The sequence below is a fragment of the Eulemur rufifrons genome, chromosome 18, assembly GCF_041146395.1.
Source record: "Eulemur rufifrons isolate Redbay chromosome 18, OSU_ERuf_1, whole genome shotgun sequence".
Taxonomy (NCBI): Eukaryota; Metazoa; Chordata; class Mammalia; order Primates; family Lemuridae; genus Eulemur; species Eulemur rufifrons.
The window spans coordinates 68,052,103-68,073,128 of NC_091000.1; the positions used below are offsets into that span (position 1 = coordinate 68,052,103).

The 21,026-nt window shown below is 50.4% G+C and overlaps 1 protein-coding gene across 3 annotated transcripts in view; it reads left to right on the top strand.

Moving 5' to 3' along the window:
• The first annotated feature begins 428 nt into the window (after window positions 1-428).
• SLC22A23 (solute carrier family 22 member 23) overlaps window positions 429-21,026 on the top strand; it is a 164,576-nt gene continuing 143,978 nt past the window's right edge. For all 3 annotated transcript variants that reach the window (XM_069493639.1, XM_069493640.1, XM_069493641.1), the window contains exon 1: window positions 429-1,162. In XM_069493639.1, coding sequence (XP_069349740.1) covers window positions 509-1,162 — 654 coding nt within the window. In that variant the 5' untranslated portion in view covers window positions 429-508. The remainder of the gene's footprint in view (window positions 1,163-21,026) is intronic.

A 21,026-nucleotide genomic window follows, 5' to 3' on the forward strand; every position in this document is an offset into this window, starting at 1 on the left:
TCGGCAGGCTGGGTGCCGAGCTCGCGGTTTCCGGGAGGCGCCCGAAGTCCGATAAATACATCCCGGGCACCGCGGGAGCGGCGGCCGCTGCCCGCGCCACCCGCACGCCGGCGCCGGCACCGCCACCCGCAGGGCCCCGAGCCGCCGGCAAGGGCGCGGGCCGGGCGCGGCGCCCGCTCCTCCGCCACTCGCGGCTGGTGCGGAGCAGAGGAGAGCGGCGGGCTTGGCCGCCGGCGCCCGGGCCGCGGAGCCGATGAGCCGCGGCAGCTGAGGGCCCGGCCGGCCTCTGCCCGGCGCCCGAGCGGGGCCGCAGCGCCCGGGGCGCGGGGTCCGGCGGGTGAGATGGGGGCGGCCTGACGCACCGGGAGCCCCGAGCGCTCTCTCTGTAGCCGCGGGCCCTCCTCGGCGGCGGCGGCAGCGGGCGCCCGGCCCGGCACGCTCTGCCCCGGGCGCCCGCGGAGCCTCCGCCGCGCTCTATGCGCCTCTGCGGGCGCCGCGGGCCCGGGCCATGGCGATAGACCGGCGGCGCGAGGCGGCGGGCGGCGGGCCCGGGCGGCAGCCGGCCCCGGCCGAGGAGAACGGCTCCCTGCCGCCCGGGGACGCAGCGGCCTCGGCGCCCCTCGGGGGACGCGCTGGCTCAGGCGGCGGCGCGGAGATCCAGCCGCTGCCCCCACTGCATCCCGGCGGCGGCCCGCACTCGAGCTGCTGCTCGGTGGCGGCGGCCCCGAGCCTCTTGTTGCTGGACTACGACGGGTCGGTGCTGCCTTTCCTCGGGGGCTTGGGCGGGGGCTACCAGAAGACCCTCGTGCTACTCACCTGGATCCCGGCGCTGTTCATCGGCTTCAGCCAGTTCTCGGACTCGTTCCTCCTGGACCAGCCCAACTTCTGGTGCCGCGGGGCCGGCAAAGGCGCCGAGCTGGCTGGAGTCACCGCCACCGGCAGGTGGGGCGACGTGGGCAACTGGACCAGCCCCCCGACCACCCCCTTCTCCACTGCAGCCTGGGGGTCCCCGGGCAACCGAAGCAACAGCAGTGGCGCCGACGGGGGCGACACGCCACCCCTGCCATCCCCTCCCGACAAGGGGGACAACGCCTCCAACTGCGACTGCCACGCATGGGACTATGGCATCCGCACCGGCCTTGTCCAGAACGTGGTCAGCAAGGTAAGGGCTGCGACCGCCCCGGCCCCGTGTCCTTCTCGCGAGCTCCCGCACCCCACCCCGATCGCCTCCACCCTTCCCTCCGTCCCTCTCCATGCAGACCGACGTCCTAGCCTGAGCGGGCGGGGGACCTGAAGTCCCCAAAGTGGTAGTAATCTGTGTGTACATGCATCCCGCATGGGCTTAATTTTCTTCGTCCCCCAAACAAGGTGCGTTTACTTAGGTGTCAAGCGAGGGTTTTTTGCCGCCTTCTGCAATGACACTACACCCCCGCTCTCCGGGAACACCATAGCCTTTCCTAGTTTGCACCCAAACTCCTGTCCTAGTACACCTATGGGAAGAGCGCCCCTCCCCCTAAAAAGACTCAACAACTCTCCCCCGCCTGCCCGGGTGAGGCCGCTGACCTGTCCCCAGCCGGCTCTGGAGGACTCGCCTCCTGCAAGGTCTGCCAGCTGGAGCCAAGAACAGGCGCTGTCCTCCTGCCTGGTTAGTTGTCTCTGTGTCTCCCACAAAGAAATAGCTATCCATGAAAATAGCGTCCTATTCCGAGATCGTCCTCTTTCTGGCAGACCTCAGACATCCTGCGCTGGGTTTGGACTAAAGAACTGAAATGATAGCCAGAGAAGCAAAGAGCTTTTGGAAATATGCCCCCCTTCTCTGTAAAGATATTTGACTTTAGACTTTGTCACCCCAGTGTTCCCTCCAGTGTTTTCTAAGGACTTTAGTAAACATCACTGGAGTATAGGAAGGACACTGAGAATATTCTGGGGCCACCACTGCTCTTGCACAGCAGTTGCTCTGAGTAGCTTCAGCTGGACATCACTTTTGTCCCCTGAGTGCAGGTGGCTCCCCTAGCAGAGGCATTGCACTGTGTGAAATGTGTCAGGAGTGTTTTGTGAGAGATGTGTGGAGGCCTAAACACAGAGGATGGACAACGGTGGACAATCAGTGCCCTACCAGGGGTGGGGCGCATGTGGCCTTCTGGATCCTTGAGTGCGGCCTTTGACCAAATCCATATTTTACAGAACAAATCCTTTTAACAAGTCCTTTGGATCTGGAGGGCCACGTGTGGCCTTGAGGCCGCAGGCACAGCTATAATTTTATGACTTTCTTAACATACAAGAGACATCATATGCCAGCTCGTCAAGCAATTTGTTTTTGCCTCTTCTGTGTTTTAAGTAATTCACATTTCAAAGTAAATGTAGACTGCCCCCGCCCCCCATTTTCTGGACAATTCTGGGCTTAAATGCTTTGTCTGAATGTGAGAATGAAATTCATAGTGTATAATAGCCAATGTGTATGTATTCCCACCCCCTAAATATGTGTTGGTAAACAGTTGTAGCTCATGAATGTGTAAGATGAAACTCTTACATCATCATAACCTTTGTTTTAATCTTGCCCCAACCTGGCCAGAAATGCTCTGTCCTGTGGGAACTGTCTGGTTTAGCTCCAAGGTAATAGGGAGATCCTTATAGCTTGGCTCACTTTGACTCCCCTACCCCAGAGGGCCTCTCTTTTCCAAAGGTGTTTCTGTGACTGTTTTCCATTCATGGAGGGCACTATTTCTTTTTGGTTTAGCAGCACAGAAAAATTAAGAACAATGACTATTTAAATCACTATGCGTGTCTGGCAGACTGAGGATTTGGCAACATTTGCAAGTGTGCTAAGCCCCATTCTAGAGCAGAGGAAGAGCATGGATGAAAGTGAGCGTGTGTAAAGAGTGGTCTGTCCTGCAGTGAAAGGGGGGGTGAACTTGAAAGTTAGGAGGTGGGGTAGACTATCCTTCATTACCTTAGCGGTGGGGACCCAGGAAACGGCTATTCACACTCTCCCATGCATGGTGGGAGGAGAGAACAAAAATAGTTCTTGAAAAGAGACCAAGGAGGCATATTGGAGAGCGGGATAGTTTTTCTAAATTAGCACTCAAAAGGGGCGCAGACAGCACTAATGTGCGTGGCATGTTTTTGGCGGTGCTTGATGACATGTTGCAGTTACCTGGCGAGACTGAGAGGGGAAGGCCTAGGAACAATAATTAGAGACACATTTTTTTAAACAATAAAGACTACAAGGGACATAATGATTTTCACAGATAAAAAAGATCTAAATAAAGGACTGCCTTCCACAGTGTTCTCTGTTTTAAGCACATAACAAATGCTTTAAAGAGCTTTTCAAGCACATTTTGGCACATTGGGGTTTGAAGGCAGACTTTTTCCTATGCCGGCTGTGTACATTGGATACTGTATCAGATGTACAAATGTGGAACGTATACTATGATGAGCACAGGAGTTCTAGGGGTCACATGCTTGTCAGCTTTGTCCCCAAGTAGAAGCAGAAGGGGAAGAAGGTTTCACCTTCTGACTGTGGATCAAAGTTCAGGGTCTGAGAAGTTGCTTCTTGTACCCTCTTCCCTGCTCCACACCACAATCTTCCCCTTGCAAACAAGCCTCACACAGTGTCTTAATCGTTCAGCATGTATCCTTTAGCATGTGTTGCCCCTACAGTCTATGCCCTGTTCTGTCCCTGGGTGCTAGGTCGGGAGGGGGAGACAGAAGAGCTGCTAAGCACAGTTCTTGGCCTCTTCTCATTTAGCTGCGGCTGTCCTAGCACCTGCCTACACCCGCGAAACTGCCAAGCCAGTTAGAAGCCCAGGTTATCACAGTTAAAAGGGTCTTGGTGCTGACAAGCCTCTGTCCCCTCCTGAATGTCTCTGACACGCAGTCACCCATCCTCAGTTGGAACACTTGAGCGGATCGTGAGTGCTCTGTTAGCCAGACAGCCGACTTATCCTATAGTTACTCTGCCTCGCAGAGAGACACACTTTTTTGGTGAAGAAAACTCAGGTTATCTCATGCCTGTTTGTACAGCTTGCTTCTCAGAATGATTGTTTTTATTCATTTATGCACTTTCAATAAGTTTCTTTCCTGGCTGAAAAATTTACGGTACTTCAGCTCTTCCATATGTGCCAAACTTTGCTTCACTGATTACTCTGCTTGGCTAGTGTGTCTCTCAAGCATGACACCCAGAACACAACCCTGTGTGTTCTCATCCAAAGAGGGGGCAGGTGGATTCTGTCCTTCCCCTACTGGAGCCTACAGTTGATGCCTTAAGACTTTTAGTAGACACGGCTTACTTCTGTCTCCAGACCACAGTCACCAAACCCACCACATCATCTTCCTGGGATCATAGTAAGTCAGGGCTTTCTTGATCTTTAGGCTCGTGCAGTGTGGCATGCAACAGAAGTTTCATCTTAATAGTTTTTGAGTTTTTATATTTCTCTCGTCGGGATCCTTTTTGTTTTTGTTTTTTGCCTTGGTCCTTGGCATTTGTTATCCATACCAGAATTTGCATCCCAGAATCTGCATTGCCTTCAAAATCATAACAATAACACTGCCTTTCTCTTGTGCAGTCCTTTGTAGTTTTCAGAACATTTCCACATACTTTATTTCTTTTGATTAAGAATAATAACCCAAGGCCAGTCTTAACACCAATCGATATCATGGATATTAAATTAGCAAACACACTTTTTGCTAGGTGTGGGCTAGGTTGTCTGCACAGGAACCAGGTACCGATTCTCCTCAACTTATGATTGGGTTATGTCCAGATAAACCCATTATAAATTGAAAATATTATAAGTAAAAAATGCATTTAATATGCCTAACCTGCTGAACATCATAGCATAGTCTAGCCTACCTTAAACATGCTCAGAGCACTTACGTTAGCCTACAGTTGGGCATAATCATCTAACACAAAGCCTATTTTATGACAGTGTGTTGAATATCTCGTGCAATTTACCGAACACTGTACCGACAGTGAAAAACAGAATGGTTGTATGGTTACTCAAGGTATACTTCCGCACCATCGTAAAGTGGAAAAATTGTTAAGTTAAACCACTGTAGGTCAGAGACCATCCGTATTCTACTTCATGGTGAGTTTTGTAGCTTTGTCATTTATCTCTCAGCTCTGTTGAAAGGTATTGTCAGTGTCTTCCTGAAAAGAAAAATCAAACAGATTCCGTCAGAGTCCGATAGAGAGCAGGTTGCAGGGCGATGATGAGAAGGAGCAGGTGTGGTGCCTGCTCACCTGGCTTCTGTCTTCCACAGCATCTCCTGTGCAGCCCAGATGCTCAGATACATTTGAGATTTTAGTCAAGGTTAAAAAAACCCCAACTCCGCAGACTTAAAAATAATTTACATGGTTTACCCTGCATTGTTCTGAGTGCATCCTTGTTGGTTTCTAATGCTCACCACTCTCCTGAATAATCGCTAGAGTTTTGCCAATAATCAATGCAGCCAAACTTTCCAAGCCTCATATTTTTTCTGTGTTTGAAGTTTAGGATGTTTGGCCATCTCCAGTCTTCCGATACTATTTCTTCTATTCTCATGAATTCACAAAGATTTCTGAACTGTATCCTGAAAATTATTTAAATATCCTGGGAAGTAATTTGTATGCTTTTTCTAGGGCTAAAGACTAGAAGTTATTTAAAGTGACTCCAGTATAATTTAATTAAGACTAAAAATAATTACACTAGTTGTACTTAAAAAAATAGCCCACAGTTCTATGATCCTAGCCTAAGAACTAGCTTTCACCAGTTTTCTTTTTTTTTTTTTTAGAGAGACAGAGTCTCACTCTGTCACCCAAGTTAGAGTGCAGTGGTGTCATCATAGCTCAATATAACCTTGAACTTGGGCTCAAGCTGTCCTCCTGCCTCAACCTCCCAAGTAGCTAGAACTACAGGCCCAACCCACCACACCCCGTTAATTTTTTTTGGCTTTTTGTAAGAAAAGGGTCTTGATATGTTGTCCAGTCTGTTCTCAAACTTCTGGCCTCAGCAATCCTCCCACCTTGGCCTCCCAAAGTACTGGGACTACAGGCATGATCCATTGCCCCTGGCCAGTTTTCACTTTTAAAATGTTCTACACATGTACATATTTTTACAGTTCCAAAGTGTTCATTTAATGAAATCTAATATTTTTTCTTGACACCATATCAAAAGCATTTGTTCAAGTCTTCAGAAACATTTTAAATGCATGATATTCTTGCTGATTTACTAAAATTTCTTAAATTCTTTTCCTAATACTAAATTGACTACCATGAAGTCACCCCAGTGGTAGCTTTTGTCTAGTATGTACAACACAACAGTGAACATCTTTATGCATATCTACTTCTAAGAATTGACTGTAGTAGGCAATGCATGTACATGGTGCAGAAAGCATACAGCAAAAGTATACTGCTGTCTCTGCCCCGTTTCCCTCTTCAGAAACAACCACGGTTACCAGTTTCTTATTTATCTTTTCAGAAATATTCTATTTTCATTTATGCATTTTCTCTCAGAAACAGTAGCATATTATATACACTGTTCTTTGCTGCTGTTTCACTTATGCTGGAGATGGTGCATCAGTATGTAGACATACTCATTCTTTCTAAATGTCCACATAGCATTCCATTGTCTGACTGGGCCATAATTAACCAGTCACCTACTGAAAAGGCATTGGGTTTGTTTCCAGCCTTTGCTATCATATACACAATGTGTAATGAGGTCCCGGCATGCATGAACATTTGCACGTGTGCAAGAAATGCTTGGAAGTGGGAATAGACTGCGTTTTCGTTCTGGTGGATATTGTCAGAGTGCTCTCTAAAGAGACACTGCCACTGATGACGTGTGTGGTCCTGTTCCCCACGCCCTCCCTGACCTGGGGGGTTATCATACTTTTAAATGTTTGCTAGTCAGATGTGTAAGAAATTATATTTGGTTCTTGTGATTTGTACTTCTCTTATTATGAGGGAAGTTAAACATCTTTTTGAAAGTTTTTGAGCTATTTGTATTTCCTTTTCTTTGAACTGTCTCTTCATGTCCTTTGCTTTTATGTTTGTGTATATGTTGGGGGAGCATTACTTTCTTACTGATTTAAGGAACACTTTATACATAAAGAAAAGTAACCTTTTTGGATGTCTTGTAAATCTTTTCTCCTAGTTGGTTTGCCTTTTGATTTTGTTTATGGTGTTTTTGTTATGCAGAAACTTTTGGTTTGGATAGGGTCAAATGAATTAATCTATTCTTTATGGTTTCTGGGTTTTGTTAGATTTAGAGCTTCCATACTCCTGAAATATTAGGGGGGAAATGCCCATGTTTTCTTGTATATTCTTATGATCTCATTACTTCTTTATTTTGGTGTTGCAGGTATCTGTTTTGCATTTATTGAACTATTAAATGGATAAATTGCTAGAAAGAGAAATAGAGAGGTCAGAGGATATAACCAGCATTTCATAACAATGAAATGCTTTGACTTGCTCGTAACAATGACCTAAAATTTAATTCTTCTCCCTTTTCTTCTTCATTTTCTTGTTCTGAACTAGCCTCAAACCTCTTTTGTTTTTGTTGTTGTTATTCTTAGTAGTTATTGTAAGGCACAATTTTGGGGGGCCTTTAGTCCAAGGTAGGATTGAGCCAAAAGTTGGTGTCATTTAGAAACATGTTGGACTTCGTGATGTTAGTCCTGGTGTTGCCACAAACTGGTGGTGTGCTGGAGCCAGCTTGGCTTCTGCTGGCTCTAGAGGGGCCGGGAAGCGCTAGCAGGGGCTCCCATCCCTTATCTGCGACTTGTTCTTTCACCAGCCTATGGGAGATGACCCCCAGTTGTGCTTGAGAAAGGTCATGACTGTATGTCTGGGCTACAGTATGGTGAGCTGTGGTTATACTGTGGCTTGGTGTGGGTGGGCCTCTGCAGACCACCTCTCTAGGCAGATTGCTCTGATCTCTGTCTTCCTAGCCCCATAACCAGCCCCCTGCCTCATCTTGCTGCTCTTAAAACCACAGGCCCCAGAGACACAAAATAAGAGGGAAACCCATCCACATCACTCCTCTGCGTAAAGCCTCCCACGGCTCCCAGTCCCTGGGGCTCCCCATCACTGCCCAGTGAACTGCGGACCCCGGCAAGGGCGCCCTCAGGCCTGAGTCCCACGTGCCCTTCTACTCCTCCCCTGCCGCCCCCTTGTCATAGGGGACCTCTTGTGTGGGTAGTGCCTAGCCCAGCCTTTTACTGCCTTGGTGCTTTGCTCAGGCTGTTCCACTTGCCCGGAACGCCCTTCCCTCCTTCTTTAATCTGTTGGTTCCTGTTCTTCCTCAGGTCAGCTCAGTCCTCACTCTCCTGCCCTCAGGCTGTCCCCTCCTCCTAGCACTCCCTGTACCTTGGCTGAAATGATGTGTATCTGTCTCCTCATTGGAAGTCTTTCACCTGCAAGTCAACACTGTAAATATCTGAACTCACCTGACCTTGATGTCATGAAAGACAAGAGCTTTTTAGTTCGCAGGTGGGAGGTGCGGCCCTGACGCTGCCCCTCGTTAGGGGTCCATCTTTGGGAACGTCACTTAACCTGATTCCTCACGGTCGTGTGTGGTCAGTGCTGCCTCACTGGGAAGCGCCCACCTGCCCCCACATGCCCGGCAAACAGCAGACACCTGGGAAAGCTCAGGTGCCTGTTTCCCTCCCCTAGGTGGGTGAGCATGACCTGAATGAGTCACCTGAGAAGTGCTCAGATGGGGAGGAGCCGAGAGGCCACACCTGGAAGGGTATTTTAGTCCTTGGAAGTTCCCGGTTGTCAGCAGCCTTCACTCAGAAACTGAGGACGCGTGGGGAACCAGGTGTGCCCTTCACACACTGCTACCTCCAGGGGCACCTAGGAGCCCAGCCAGAGACCCCCATCTCGGGGTTTCTGTGTTTGTGGAGTTCCAGTCTCAAAACACAACAGCTCACCTGGCTACGGGGCTCAGAGAGAGGCCAGGATCCGAAAGGAAGGTGGCCACAGCCCTGAGGGCAGGAGAGCGGGGCTCTGCCCGGTCCTCACTGACTGCTCCGTCTGCACTGCCTCACCTGGAAACCCCAGCTTCTGCCATTTAGTGGAGAATAAGCTACACGTGTTTCAGTCTGGCTCTGCTGTGCTGGGCGAAAACACAGATCAGAGAGGGTGGAATTTTAAAGAGGAGTGAGGGTAACCTTGAGCAGGGCTCGGAGAGCAAACTTCAGAAAGAGGTGAAAACCACAGAAAGGGCCAGGGACCCTTCCCACCTGGAGCTGAGCGTTTATGGGCTGCCATTGACTTTGACCTCAGTATTCTAAGAACTTTGATCTTTTGCAGGTGGGGTTTAGTTGTTTTGTTGTTTCTTTTGCTCAATATTTACTCAGTGCTGGTCATTATCGGTGGGCAGATCCTCTCTAAATGAGTGACCTAGAGATTGACAGGTGCCTATATTTCTAGGAAAGGGGACGTAGTTATTGGTTGTATGAAGTGGGTCGCTGGAGGAGAACACTGCGGGACTCCCCAGCACATTGTGTTTGCACAGGGTATTCTGTCTGCCCTCTCTGTGCCTCTTTTGGTTACAGGTAACAAAAACACATCTTAAATTACATTAACAATACAAAAGAATTTTATCGGAAGGATGCAGGCCAGGGGGTGGAGAGTGGGATCTGAGAGCACGGAGTGGGGTGGGGGTATCTTTCAGGAGCGCTGCTGCCACTGTAGTTCCTCTTGAAGCCACATCTTCTCAGCCCGTTCTCGAGAGTGGGCTCTGTCCCTGCTTCAGGCTGGCTTTGTCTAATGCCTTCGCTCATGTAGTCCCTGACCAAGCTGCAGCCAACACAGGAGGTCAGCGTCTCTCTGCCCAACTCCTGCTTCCTGGGTGCAAATCTGAGGCCCAGCTCAGGGCTGGAGAAAGGGAGATTTCAGAGCAGGGGGTGCGGTTGCTGAGTGCCGGGGGACCCCTTCAAACCATTCCACAGGACGTGGGACTGGCTGTTCTTGGGGTGGAAGGGGTTATGGGCAGATCTCTCTGGCAATTAACTGAGAAGAATTGAGTATTGATGATGTAACCATTTAATACTTTAAACCAAGTATTCTTTTCCTTCCCAGAGGCTCAGGATATAACTCACCTGGCAAGTTAAGCTTAAGTGTGACATTGGCAGGAACACATCTCTTGAGGCTTCCTTTCTAGGAACAAGTCAAAGTATCCTTAGATATTAGCTCCAGATCGCCCAGTGAGCTTGGAAAGAGCCAGTCAGCGGTCACTGACACGGTGTTGCCAATTGTTATTCACACCCCTGCCTTCACCCACAGCCAGCCAGTCTCTTGCTTTCCAAACCTTTCTTCTAGTCAGGACCAGCTACGTCATTTGCAGGGCTCAGTGCAAAATGAAAATGCAGAGCCCCTGTTGCCAAATCCGGCTATCACCACTGCAAAGCTGAGCACTGTTCCCTGAGCCTTTCCCTGTCTGCTTCCTTATTTTTCAATATCTCCTCTGCCTCTCTGCACCTTTCTTGTATTTTGTACCTTTTTCTAGGTTTCTTTTGGTGAAAAGCGAAACATATTTTTTGAGGGACTGCTTTTGCCGGGGAACAGCTTCACAAAGCCCTAACGAACTTTGCTTGGAGTGTTTGGTTAGCTCGAGGTGTGCAACGGCATGAAGGAGCCACAGAGCCGCCTTACGTTTGAAAACACTGCTCTCTTGGAGTGAGGTGGTCGGTTTACTTATCAGACAGAGGAACAAAGAGCTGAGTCATAGGGATGTGTGGTTAAGGATGTTAAGTCATAGGAATGCTAGTTGAGTGCTTATCAGGCTTTTTTTTTTTTCTTGTAAAGTGGGAAAGGGAGGGGCAGTCCTTTATATAATTTAATCCTACTGGCTAACAGTCACATTTTATTTGTTAGTATCATTTTTAAAATAAGTGCAAAGGAGATGATGCTGGCATAAAACAACCACAGGCATCCCAGTGGTCATATTAAATTATGGATGGGTTATGCACTCAGCATCATAATTTGCATTATAGAGTGTTTCCTCCCAGATTAGATTAAAAGCTGCTTTTTGTGTGTGTTTATAAGTTGCCTTACAAATTAGGCACCCTTGATTGTCACTTACTGAGGAGCTCCACTGTGCTCAAATGGATATACGTGAGCATTTGCAGTAAGCAGTCTTTTTCCTACTTCGAAAAAATTGTTTTTGTGTGTAATTGTGATAAAAATATACACACAATAAAATTTATCATCTTAGCCATTTATAAGTACACAGTTCCATAGTGTTAAGTACATCCACATCGTTGTGCATCAGCACCATCCATCTCCAGAACTTTCATCTTCCTAAACTAGAACTCTGTAGCCATTAAACACCACCTCTCCATCCCTCCCAGTCCCCAGCCCCTGGGAACCCCTGTTCTACTTTCTGTCTCTGTGGATTTGACTACTCCAGGTACCCCGCGTAAGTGGGATCATACAGTATTTGCCTTTTTGTGACTGGCTTATGTCACTAGGTGTAATGTCCTCAAGGTTCATCCATGTTATAGCATGTGTCAGAATTTCCTTCCTTCTTAAGGCTGGAAAATATTCCATTGTATGGATGTACCATGTGTTTATCATTCACCCATCGGTGGACACTTGGGCTGCTTCCACCCCTTGGCTATCGTGAATGTGCTGCTGTGAACTCAGGTGTTGTCCTCCTTGTTGAAGACAGTTCCAGGCAATCTCTCCATCCCTCCCCTCCCCGTCAGAGCTGATGGTGCAGCCACTTGTGTGGTGTCTACCCCAGGCTTCCTCTTAGAACATCCACCCTGGGCAGGTGTTACAGACAAGTGAACGGTTGTCTCTGCCCTGGAGAAGGAGCTCAAGGTGTAGCCGGAGACAAGTGGTAAACCAGGCATCCCAGGCACAGCATGGCCAAGCTGGGGCCAGCCCAGGAGCTGGGGGTGTGGGGTGCAGAAGAGAACATGCCCTGGGAGGGCAGGTGAGATGCCCTGGCCTGAGAGCAGGATGAAGTACAGGGGTTCAGAGGGGCTGCCACCATATGGCCGGCAGGGAAGCCCAGGGGCCTGTGGCATTTGAGCTGTCCCCAAAGAGGGGTGGGGTTTTGGCAGATAGAAAGGATTGAGAAAGGACCTCTTCTGCAGAGGAGCTGACGAAGGCTGGGGAGGAACATGTGCCAGGTGCAGACAGGGTGTGGCCTGGAGGAGGACGTGGGTCCTGACCTCACAGGGCCATAGAGCCAGTCCTTGGGCATGAGCTTGTTTTTTCCCCCCTCCCAGTAGACAATGAGTCTCCTGAGGTTTTTAAACAGGGGAATGGTAGAAGAAAGAGACTTTAGGACTTGATAGGGAGAGACCCAGGAGAGAAGTGTTCCTCATCCTGGCCCTGGGCACGTGTCTACCGGAAGGGTCCGTCCGTAGCCCCCTCAAGCCAGCCCTGGGGGTGCCGACCTCCCAAGACACACCCGCGTCACTTAGTGCCTCTTGAAAACCACCCCTTGACAAGCCCCTTTTACAAAATGTGGCCGTGACCCTTCGGGGGCCACAGCCCTTTCCCTCTTGGGGTGTCCCACTCCTGGGAGGCACCAGCTCCGCCCAGTGTCCCTGCCTTGGGTGGGCCCCACCCTGGCCCAGCACCTTCTGCTGCAGATGGCTGTCAGGCGCCTCATGCCAGATCCACGGGACTGCTCGGGGTTTCAGTTGGCCTGGGCCGCTGTCACAAAGGAGCACAGAGTGGGCGCCTTAAACAGATTTACTTCCTCACTGTTCGGGAGGCTGGAAGTGCAAGATCAGGGTGTCAGCAGGGTTGGTTTCTCCTGGGCCGCTCTCCTTGGCTCTCCTTGGTTTATAGATGGCCGTCTTCTCCCTGTGTCCTCACATGGTCATCTCTTTGTGTGTCTATGTCCTCATCTCCTCTTCTTATGAGGACACTGGTCATATTGGATTAGGGCTCACCCTAATGACCTCATTTTACCTTTGTCACCTCTATAAAAGGCCTAACCTCAAAACATGGGTTAGGACATCAACGTATGAGCTTTGGGGGGACAGTTCAGCCCCTGACACCAAAGTTCCAAGACATACCCTGAGTAGGGCCGTTCTGATCTGTGTCTGCCCCTGGGATATTTCCTCGAAGCCCTAGACCTGTGTGTTTGGTTATCTGCTAGACTGGGCCTCTCATCTGACCTCTGATCTCATCCACACCCCCGGATCCCCGTGTTTTGGTGCTGGGCCATTGCAGCTGGGCAGCTCTTATAACTCCCCTGCTTCAAACCCTTCTCAGCTCTCCTTGGCCTTTAGTATGGAACTGAGCCCAGGTGGTGGGTTTCCTGCCTCCATCCCCTATGTCCTCATGTGGATCCTGTGTTCCACCCACCGATTTATTTCCTCAACAGCGCTCTGCCTTTGCACATGCTCTTCTGGCGTCCACCCTGCATCCTGTGGCCCCCTTCAAGCCTTTTTGGCCTCTTATTCCTTTACTCCCATCCCTCACCGCTGCTGTTCTGGTCACCAGCACCTTTCCTACGTCCTCAGCACCTGGACGCAGTAGGTGCCAGAAAGGAGGTGGTGGGGGCTGTTGCTCCTTCTGGGTGAGGTCAGGTGATTTAATTCTAGGATGACCAGAGTAGAAGAGGCCAGAGTCATATGTCAGCTCAGACCTAAAGTCAGATTTCTAAGTGAGCTATTGAAGACTAACAAGTGTGATGTAGTTCCTCTGAAATAGCAACTAATCAAACTTGAATTATTACTGGGCTAAAGTAGATTAGTCTCTAAGCCACGGTTTTTCAGAACTTTAAGTCTTTTCTTCAAATTGAATGGGGCTCTCTGAGTCTAGTTTGAGGGTGGGGCTCCAGAGCACTTAGATTAGAGTCACCTGGGGAACTTTTGGAACTACCTGTGGGACCCAGGCATCCATTGTTTTAAAAAGTTCTCAGGATGATTTCCATGTGGTATGATTGTGCCCCAGAGGCCATTTGGCAATGTCTGGAGATGTTTTGTGGTTGTCACAACCTTTTGATGGGGGAGGGGCTTGTGGGCGGCCCCGGGCTGGAGGCCAGGGTATGGGTCTCAGCGCCCTGCAGTGCACAGGGCGGTCCCCTGACAAAGAGCCCTCTGGCCCCCTCTGTTCCAAGTTTGAGAAAGGCTGGTTGATCTAGGCTAATAACAATGTCTGTTGCATTTTCTGCTTACACCCAGCAGACAGCCTGGCCCGTGGGCGGGACAGTGAGACCCCTGTTCTCTCTACTCCACAGCAGGGTGCAAGGGTTCAGGCCAGGGCCTGGGGGGCCTGCGGGGAGGAGGGTGTTCATCCTGCAGGAATGCCCATGTGGCAGCCAGAGTTCCCCGCCCTCTGTGAAGAAAGGGCTTGCTGAGCTCGTTAATGGCATACACAAAGTTTAGCGGGTGTGTTCAGCCTGCCTCGGGAAGCACATTTGCAAAAACAGCCGTAGCATATTTATGTACGAATGAATGTCGCTAATGGCCCAAGTCACTCCTTAAAGTAAGTCCTTTGAACCTCCACTTAGAATAACGGTTTATTACGGGAAAAGGAAACATTTATTTGGAAGTAAAAAGTATTTATTTTCAAAATATCTCTAATTCAGACTAGCCTTCTCCATAATTAATTCCCATTAAGGTGGTTTTACAGTGTTGTCAGCAGCAGGAAACTCAAGCTCTCCCGCGGGACACAGACATCAAGCGCTGGTGGCCAGAACCAGACGTGAGCACTGTTTACATTTGCGCAGTAACAGAGCGGGCTGGCTCCCTCCTGGGGCCGAGCAGTGAGCCCAGGTAGTCCCAGCGCAGCCTCTCCTACCTGTGCTGAGGACAGGCACCTCACAGGCTTGCCACCTCTGAAAGTAGGTGTGCCAGGGGTTAGCGGGACTGTTGGCCCTGGGACTACCCTTTCCAGCAGGACCAGCCCCTCCTTAGATGGTCGCAGCATGGCCTGCCCATCCCAGTCCCTGGCCCTGGACCCAGTAGCATTGTTTTCCTTTCTGAACGTGCTTGACGTTCTTGGTGTCCCTCGCTGTGCCCGCAGCAGGTGGGACGTTGTCGAGTGTTCTGCACAGGGTAGCGCGTGTGTCTGACTCTCAGAAGCTGCTTTCAAGCAAAGATGCTTCAGCTAGAGACTGTCCGGCCAGGCTGGGGTGCGAGCAGGCGATGCGTTTCCACGGTGCTGTCCGAGGTTCGGTTTCTGGGGCTATGTTTGTGGAGTCATCAAATCTAGTAAGTTCCAGAGTAGGGTTTTTTCTCTTTTTAATAGAAGATTTATTTTTAATCTTTTTCTGGGAAGTCCATAAGAAACAACTTGTAAAAAATGGATATCACCAATGGGGTTTTTTTTTTTTTTTTTGGTCTTAGGTGCTGGTACTGTGTTCGAATGGAGCTGCGATGTAAGCATAGCGTGGTTTCTCTGTTTAGCTCTTTCTCATTCACCTTCTCGTTTCTCACCATTTATACGACTAGTTCTTTGGGGCAGAGTCTTAGGAGAGTAGTGAGGGACAAACTTCAACTTCGGTGATGAATCTCATTTCCGATGGCAATTTTTGGGACACTGAAATAACCTTTTATTGGTGGAAGTTACCAGGGAATTTAAAGACTTTGAAATTAAAGGCATGTCTCCTTAAGCATGGGGTACGATGACACACAGCAATCTTTCCTTCACGATCTGTTTGACTCTGTATAGCAAACGTGGTGGCCTAATCTCATGGTTAAAATATATGCAGGGAAAATGCCACACAAGGCAAGCCCAGAGCAGCGTGTCATGCTCAGGTGTTTAACAAGCTGCTACCGTGCACGCAGCACGGTGCCGGGAGCTGCAGGAGATGGGAGGACGAGTCCAGGCGTCTGCAGAGATGGGCAGGGGGACAGGTGCTGGGCGGAAGGATGGAGATGGGGAAGAGCCTGAGCTGGGAATGTGAATGCTGGGACGTGGGTCCTGGGATGGGGCTGGGAGGAGAGGACGGCACAATGCCTGAAGGATTTAGAGTGTGGGGTCAGTTAGGATGCTGCAGATAGCGGAAAACCCCACATCAAACTGAGAAACTCAAATGCTATTTCTGGAAGTCCAGGGATAGGATGGTCCTCAATCTCTGGTTCTTTCTCTCTCTCTCTTCCAGAACTTCCTAAGCACTGGCTTCGTTTTCATGCTGTATTAGCTTGGGCTGTGTAACAGATGCCACCGCCTGGGTGGCATCTTTACAGTTACATCTTTAGGGTCCTGGAGGCTAGAAGTCCAAGATCAAGGTGTCAGCAGGGTTGGCTCCTCCTGAGGCCTCTCTCCTTGGCTGGTCGACAGCCGTCTTCTCCCTGTGCCCACACTCTGTGTGTGTGTGTCTGTGTCCTCATCTCCTCTTATAAGAACACCAGTCGGATTGGATTAGGGCCCCCACTAAAAGATCTCACTTTCACTTAATCACCTCTGTAAAAACCCTGTTTCCAAACTGGTCACATTTTGAGGTCCTGGAGTTCAGACTCCAGCCTGTCTTGTTGGGGAGAAGGTGGGCGCGGTCCAACCCCTCTCAGAGTCTGTTCCCAGAGGTTTGTGTCTCTGGAACATGGGTGATTCTGTTCTCACATCAATTCTGCAAAAAGAGGGCTTTGCATGGAGTTTTGTCTGTAGTAAAATTATCAATATGCAAGGAAGGTGCTGCTGGAACTTCCATGGGGGGGGGGCTGCCGAGGTGCTGCCCAGGTGGTAGAGGGAGGGGCAGATCCTGCCACTGTAGAGAAGCGAGATGGCTGGGCAAGGGTGGGCATGTGGGGCACAGGTACGGGAGAGGGAGAGGGAGTGGGAGCGGGCAGGGGAGAAGGCAGGAGGAGGGAGGAGGGGAGGGAGAGGAGGAAGAGTTGGCTGGGACAGGCTTGCTGGGCTGGGTGTTTTATAGGTGCCGAGGCTGAGTCCTGACGACAGCCCCCTGAGAAGGGGGCCTCTCTGTGGCTTACGACCCAGCTAAGCAGTGAGCTGAGATTTGAGCCCAGTGGTGTGAATCCCAGGACTTCCAGAATGGGCTCTCCGCTCCCAGCAGCTCTTTCCCAACCGGTTACTGCCCTGGGTGCCCTGCTCAGGTTTCTGTGGAGGCGCAGAGACGGATCGGGACTGCTCGGCTTACTTTTGATACAGTGACAGTAAGGCTCTTGTTCTGAACTGACAGCCCATAACCACATCTGTTAGGAATCTCAGGCCTTGAAATAGCAACTGTGCTCTTGGCCCAGAGAGCCACTTCCTAAGCAGAGGGGCAGGTAGGAACAAAAGCCTTCACTCCCCCAGGCTGGTGCCGGTACTGGGGTTATCCTGGCCGGGCCGGGCGGCCGCACCCCTGCCACTCCTTTCCTCACCGCCTGCCCCCAGTGCTGCTGGAGGGAGGGAGAAACTGACGCACCCCTCCCCATCCATCAGATATTTATTTCTGTCCTGTCTTTGGGGGCTCATTGAAAACGATTTCCCAGATTTCTTTAAAGAGAAGTATAAGTTACCCATAGTAAAATGCACAGATTTTATGTGCATAGTTTAGTGCATTTCAACTCATATATAGGCCTACTAGCCAGCACCTAAATAAAAGTATTTCCCTCACCCCAGTGAATTCCCTCCTGCTCACTTGCAATCAACGCCCGCCTCAGGCAACCACTGTTTTACTTTTTATCACCATAGCTTGGTTTTGCCTACTCGAGAAGGTCATGAGTGGAATCATGCAGTCCGTAGTCTTTCTGGTCAGCATCACCTTTGAGATTCATCCTGTGCGTGCTGCTAGTCGGCTCCGTTTGTCGTGGGCAGTGTTCCACCGTGTGCACGTACTGCACTGGTTTCTTGCTACCACTGATGGACACTGGGTCGTTTCTGGTGTGTGGCTATTACGCACAGACTGCTGTGCACATTGTAAACGGAATATTGTTAGTCTTTTCCACTCTTCACTGCCCCTCAGTTGTGATATTTAGAAGTTGATTGGCAGAATCAGGGCAGCCAGTGAGAAGTCTTGGCTTGTCCACAAGCTAGGCAACTTTCCTTCTTTCTCTTTTCTTTCTGAGAGTAGGAAGCAGGAGTGATGGGGGGTGGGGAGAGGGTACCATCTCTAAGGAGCAGGGATCCCTGGCCCGAGACAGCTGTGGCCCCACATTGCTCGGGACTCATTCCCCGGGGCTGATGAGGAGGCCGTGGGAAGGGCAGTGGTGCCCTGTGGGCAGGGAGAAGCCCCCCGGGGGTGGCACTACCAGTCAGCTGCTGCGTGTGACCCAGGGTGACTTAGCAGCTGTTCTGAGGGAGTTTGATCCCATCGCTGTGGCGCGTGAGAGTGGCTTTGGGCAGCCAGGCCTCTGCCTCTCTGTGCCATCTCCTGCATGTGCGGCTCGATGGGGACTTCCCATCTTCCCTTTCTGTAAGCCTTATAAGGGCAGACAGCACAGGGGTCTGAGAGCCCTTTGGCCAAAACCCCCAACAAAACAGATGGACACCTGCTGTCACCCAGCCACAGCTGATGCGAAGAGCTGCACAGCCCCATTGGTAGGGAAGCAAAGGCGAGGAAGCCTGCCCTGCGGGACCCTGTGTGTTCCCCTCGGTAGGTTCAGGAGGCAACAGGGGAGCGTCTCCCAACAGGGATGAGTCAGTGAGAGAGGGGGCCCAGCCCTCCCAGTTTCTTCTCTCCTGTCTAAAAGCCTGAAGGGGGCAGTGAACCGCAGGCGAGCGTGCCCACCGTGCTGAAGCACACCAAAGCCGGGTGCTGCTCGCAGGGTCCTCACAGAGCCCCAGCCCGCGAGCCACTCTGCACTTTGTCAGGAAGCGTGTCTGTGCTTGTGCTCCTGCGTCAGCCCCAGACAAGCTGCATTCCTGTCAAAGCAGGTTAGACAACTGATGGTGCACTTTTATTAGGGTAACAGTTTAGAGGTCGGAGGCCCCCAGACGTTCAGCATAAATGACGCATTTGTCATGATGCCTGTTGCAATTACTGAGCCCAAGGAGAAAGAGAGGGAGACGTATTCCTGCAAGTTCTCCCTCTGTTTAGGTCTACAGTGAGCTGAGGAGCAGTTATGGACAGCAGCAAAGAAGGTTGGTTCCTTGGGTTTTGCAAAAGCTGTCTCAGGATTTGGGAAAGGAAAAACATTAAAAAATTATTTTAAACTTAGTGTTTTTCACAGTCTCACAGCCCGCCTTGCCTCAAAGCCTGCGTGGTTGGGGAAGGAGCCAGTGTTCACCGTGCAGAGAGGAGCTTTCCTGCCGCAGGTGCGCAGTGACTGAAGATCAAGGAGGAGACGCCAGTGAGGAGCGCTGGGCTCAGATGCAGACGAACCGGGTTTGAATCCGGCGCTGCCACCTTAGCGCTCAGGAAGCTCAGGGGCTTGCTTAGCATAAGGCTTCATGGGGTTACTGAAAGGATGATGTGAAGGTTCCTGCTGAGCAGAGGGTGTGCTTTGAGATGTGCATTTAATGAGTCCTTTTCTGCAAGGAGCTCCCAGCGGAGTCTAGAGGATAGTCATGCAACCAGTGACTACAGTGCATTATACAACTGCCTGTAGTTTCCCTACCGTTAGCTCTAGACCTCCAAAGCAAAAAGTATGGAAGGTCACAGGACACAACTGAGATCAGCTCTGGCAAATGACAGTCTTTGTGGCCCGTGGCCAGCAGACAGAGCCGTGGACACAGCTGGTTGCTCTGCATGCTCACATTCAGTACCCCTCCCTTGGCACCATCTTGTCCCAGGCTATTCGATATCTCCTCATTTAGGAGTGTTTCCTAGGTCCTCTCAAATGGCTGCTTTCTCAAAATTTCCTCTCTATTCCTACTTTCAAAACATCTGGGTAGCTAATCTTAACTAAGATGAAAGCGGTTCACACTAAAGTGCAAATGGCTGATAGGATTAGCCCTACTCCTTTCTAGGCTCCTCCACACCTAACCCTGCTAATAAGGATGGAGCAGTGGCCTGCACACTTCACACCCGCCCACCCCACGGGTGGCATCTTTAGAAAGGCTGGACCTTCAGCAACCCTCCCAGTCCCTCTCTTCCTTGCTCCCTTCCTCTGTCCCCTGGCAGGGTCAGGAATTTGGTCCCCTTCTGAAAGGCTGTGATCCTTGATCAGGATATTTCTAACCACAGCAGTAGCAACCAAAAGCCCCAAATAAGGTTTGATTTTAGTTAACATTTTAATTGCATCTCAAAGCTAGTCTTGATAAAAGTTCAACTCTGTAACGCGGGACGCAGGGATCTGCCCCCACACCTGTCCTAACTCAGTGTCCAGTCCCAGTGCAGGGCTCCCTCCTCGAAGCCCCCCTCACCCCCACCCCCCACGTCTAAACCTTCACACGTGCTGGGTTTTTCCAGCACAATAACTGTCCTGTCACCTCCCCGCCACGGCTTTCCCTCCTGGCCTTCCGAAGCTGCACAGGGCCCCCGGGTGGTGTCACAGCACCTCTGTACGGCTGCTATCACAGCGCGTCATTTCTCAGTGTTGTCATTGTCATGTTCGTGCCCCGTTCTCCACCCCTCGACTCTGAACTCCAGAGCAAGGCCAGCACTTTCAGCACTGTTATTTCCTTGGGGTCTGGCACTCAGTAGGTGACAAACAAATAGTCACTAGGTACTGAAACGGTGCCACCAGTCTGCAGCATTCAGTGAGCCCTGGTCTATGATGCTGGGTATTGGGAGGTGACACAAAAGGAGAAAACCTATTTACATGAGGCCGGACCCAAGAGCTTGGGGCGGCCTGCCTTGATTGAACAAGTGAGAAGTCGAGGGGAGTGGGTGACAGTGTGAGGTGGGACAGTCTGGTCACCTTCCTCCTGGAGAGTAATGTCCCTCAAACCTTCCACCCACGGGCAAGCTGGGGAGAAAGGGCACCTTGCTCTAATGGAGACAAGATGTTGGACAAAGAGGTCTGTACCGTGGGGAAGATTTTCTTGAGAATATAATCCACAGGACTGACAACAGGCCGGAGGCAGTGCTTTCTGCTAAGGTCTTAGTTTGGGGTTCTTGTCAAGGCACTTTACCATCTGTATTTAAGTTAATCAGGGCACTAACTCATTTCCTGAAGATACACATTTTTAAAAAAATTTTTGTTGTAAAATATATATAATATAAAATTTACTATTTTAACCA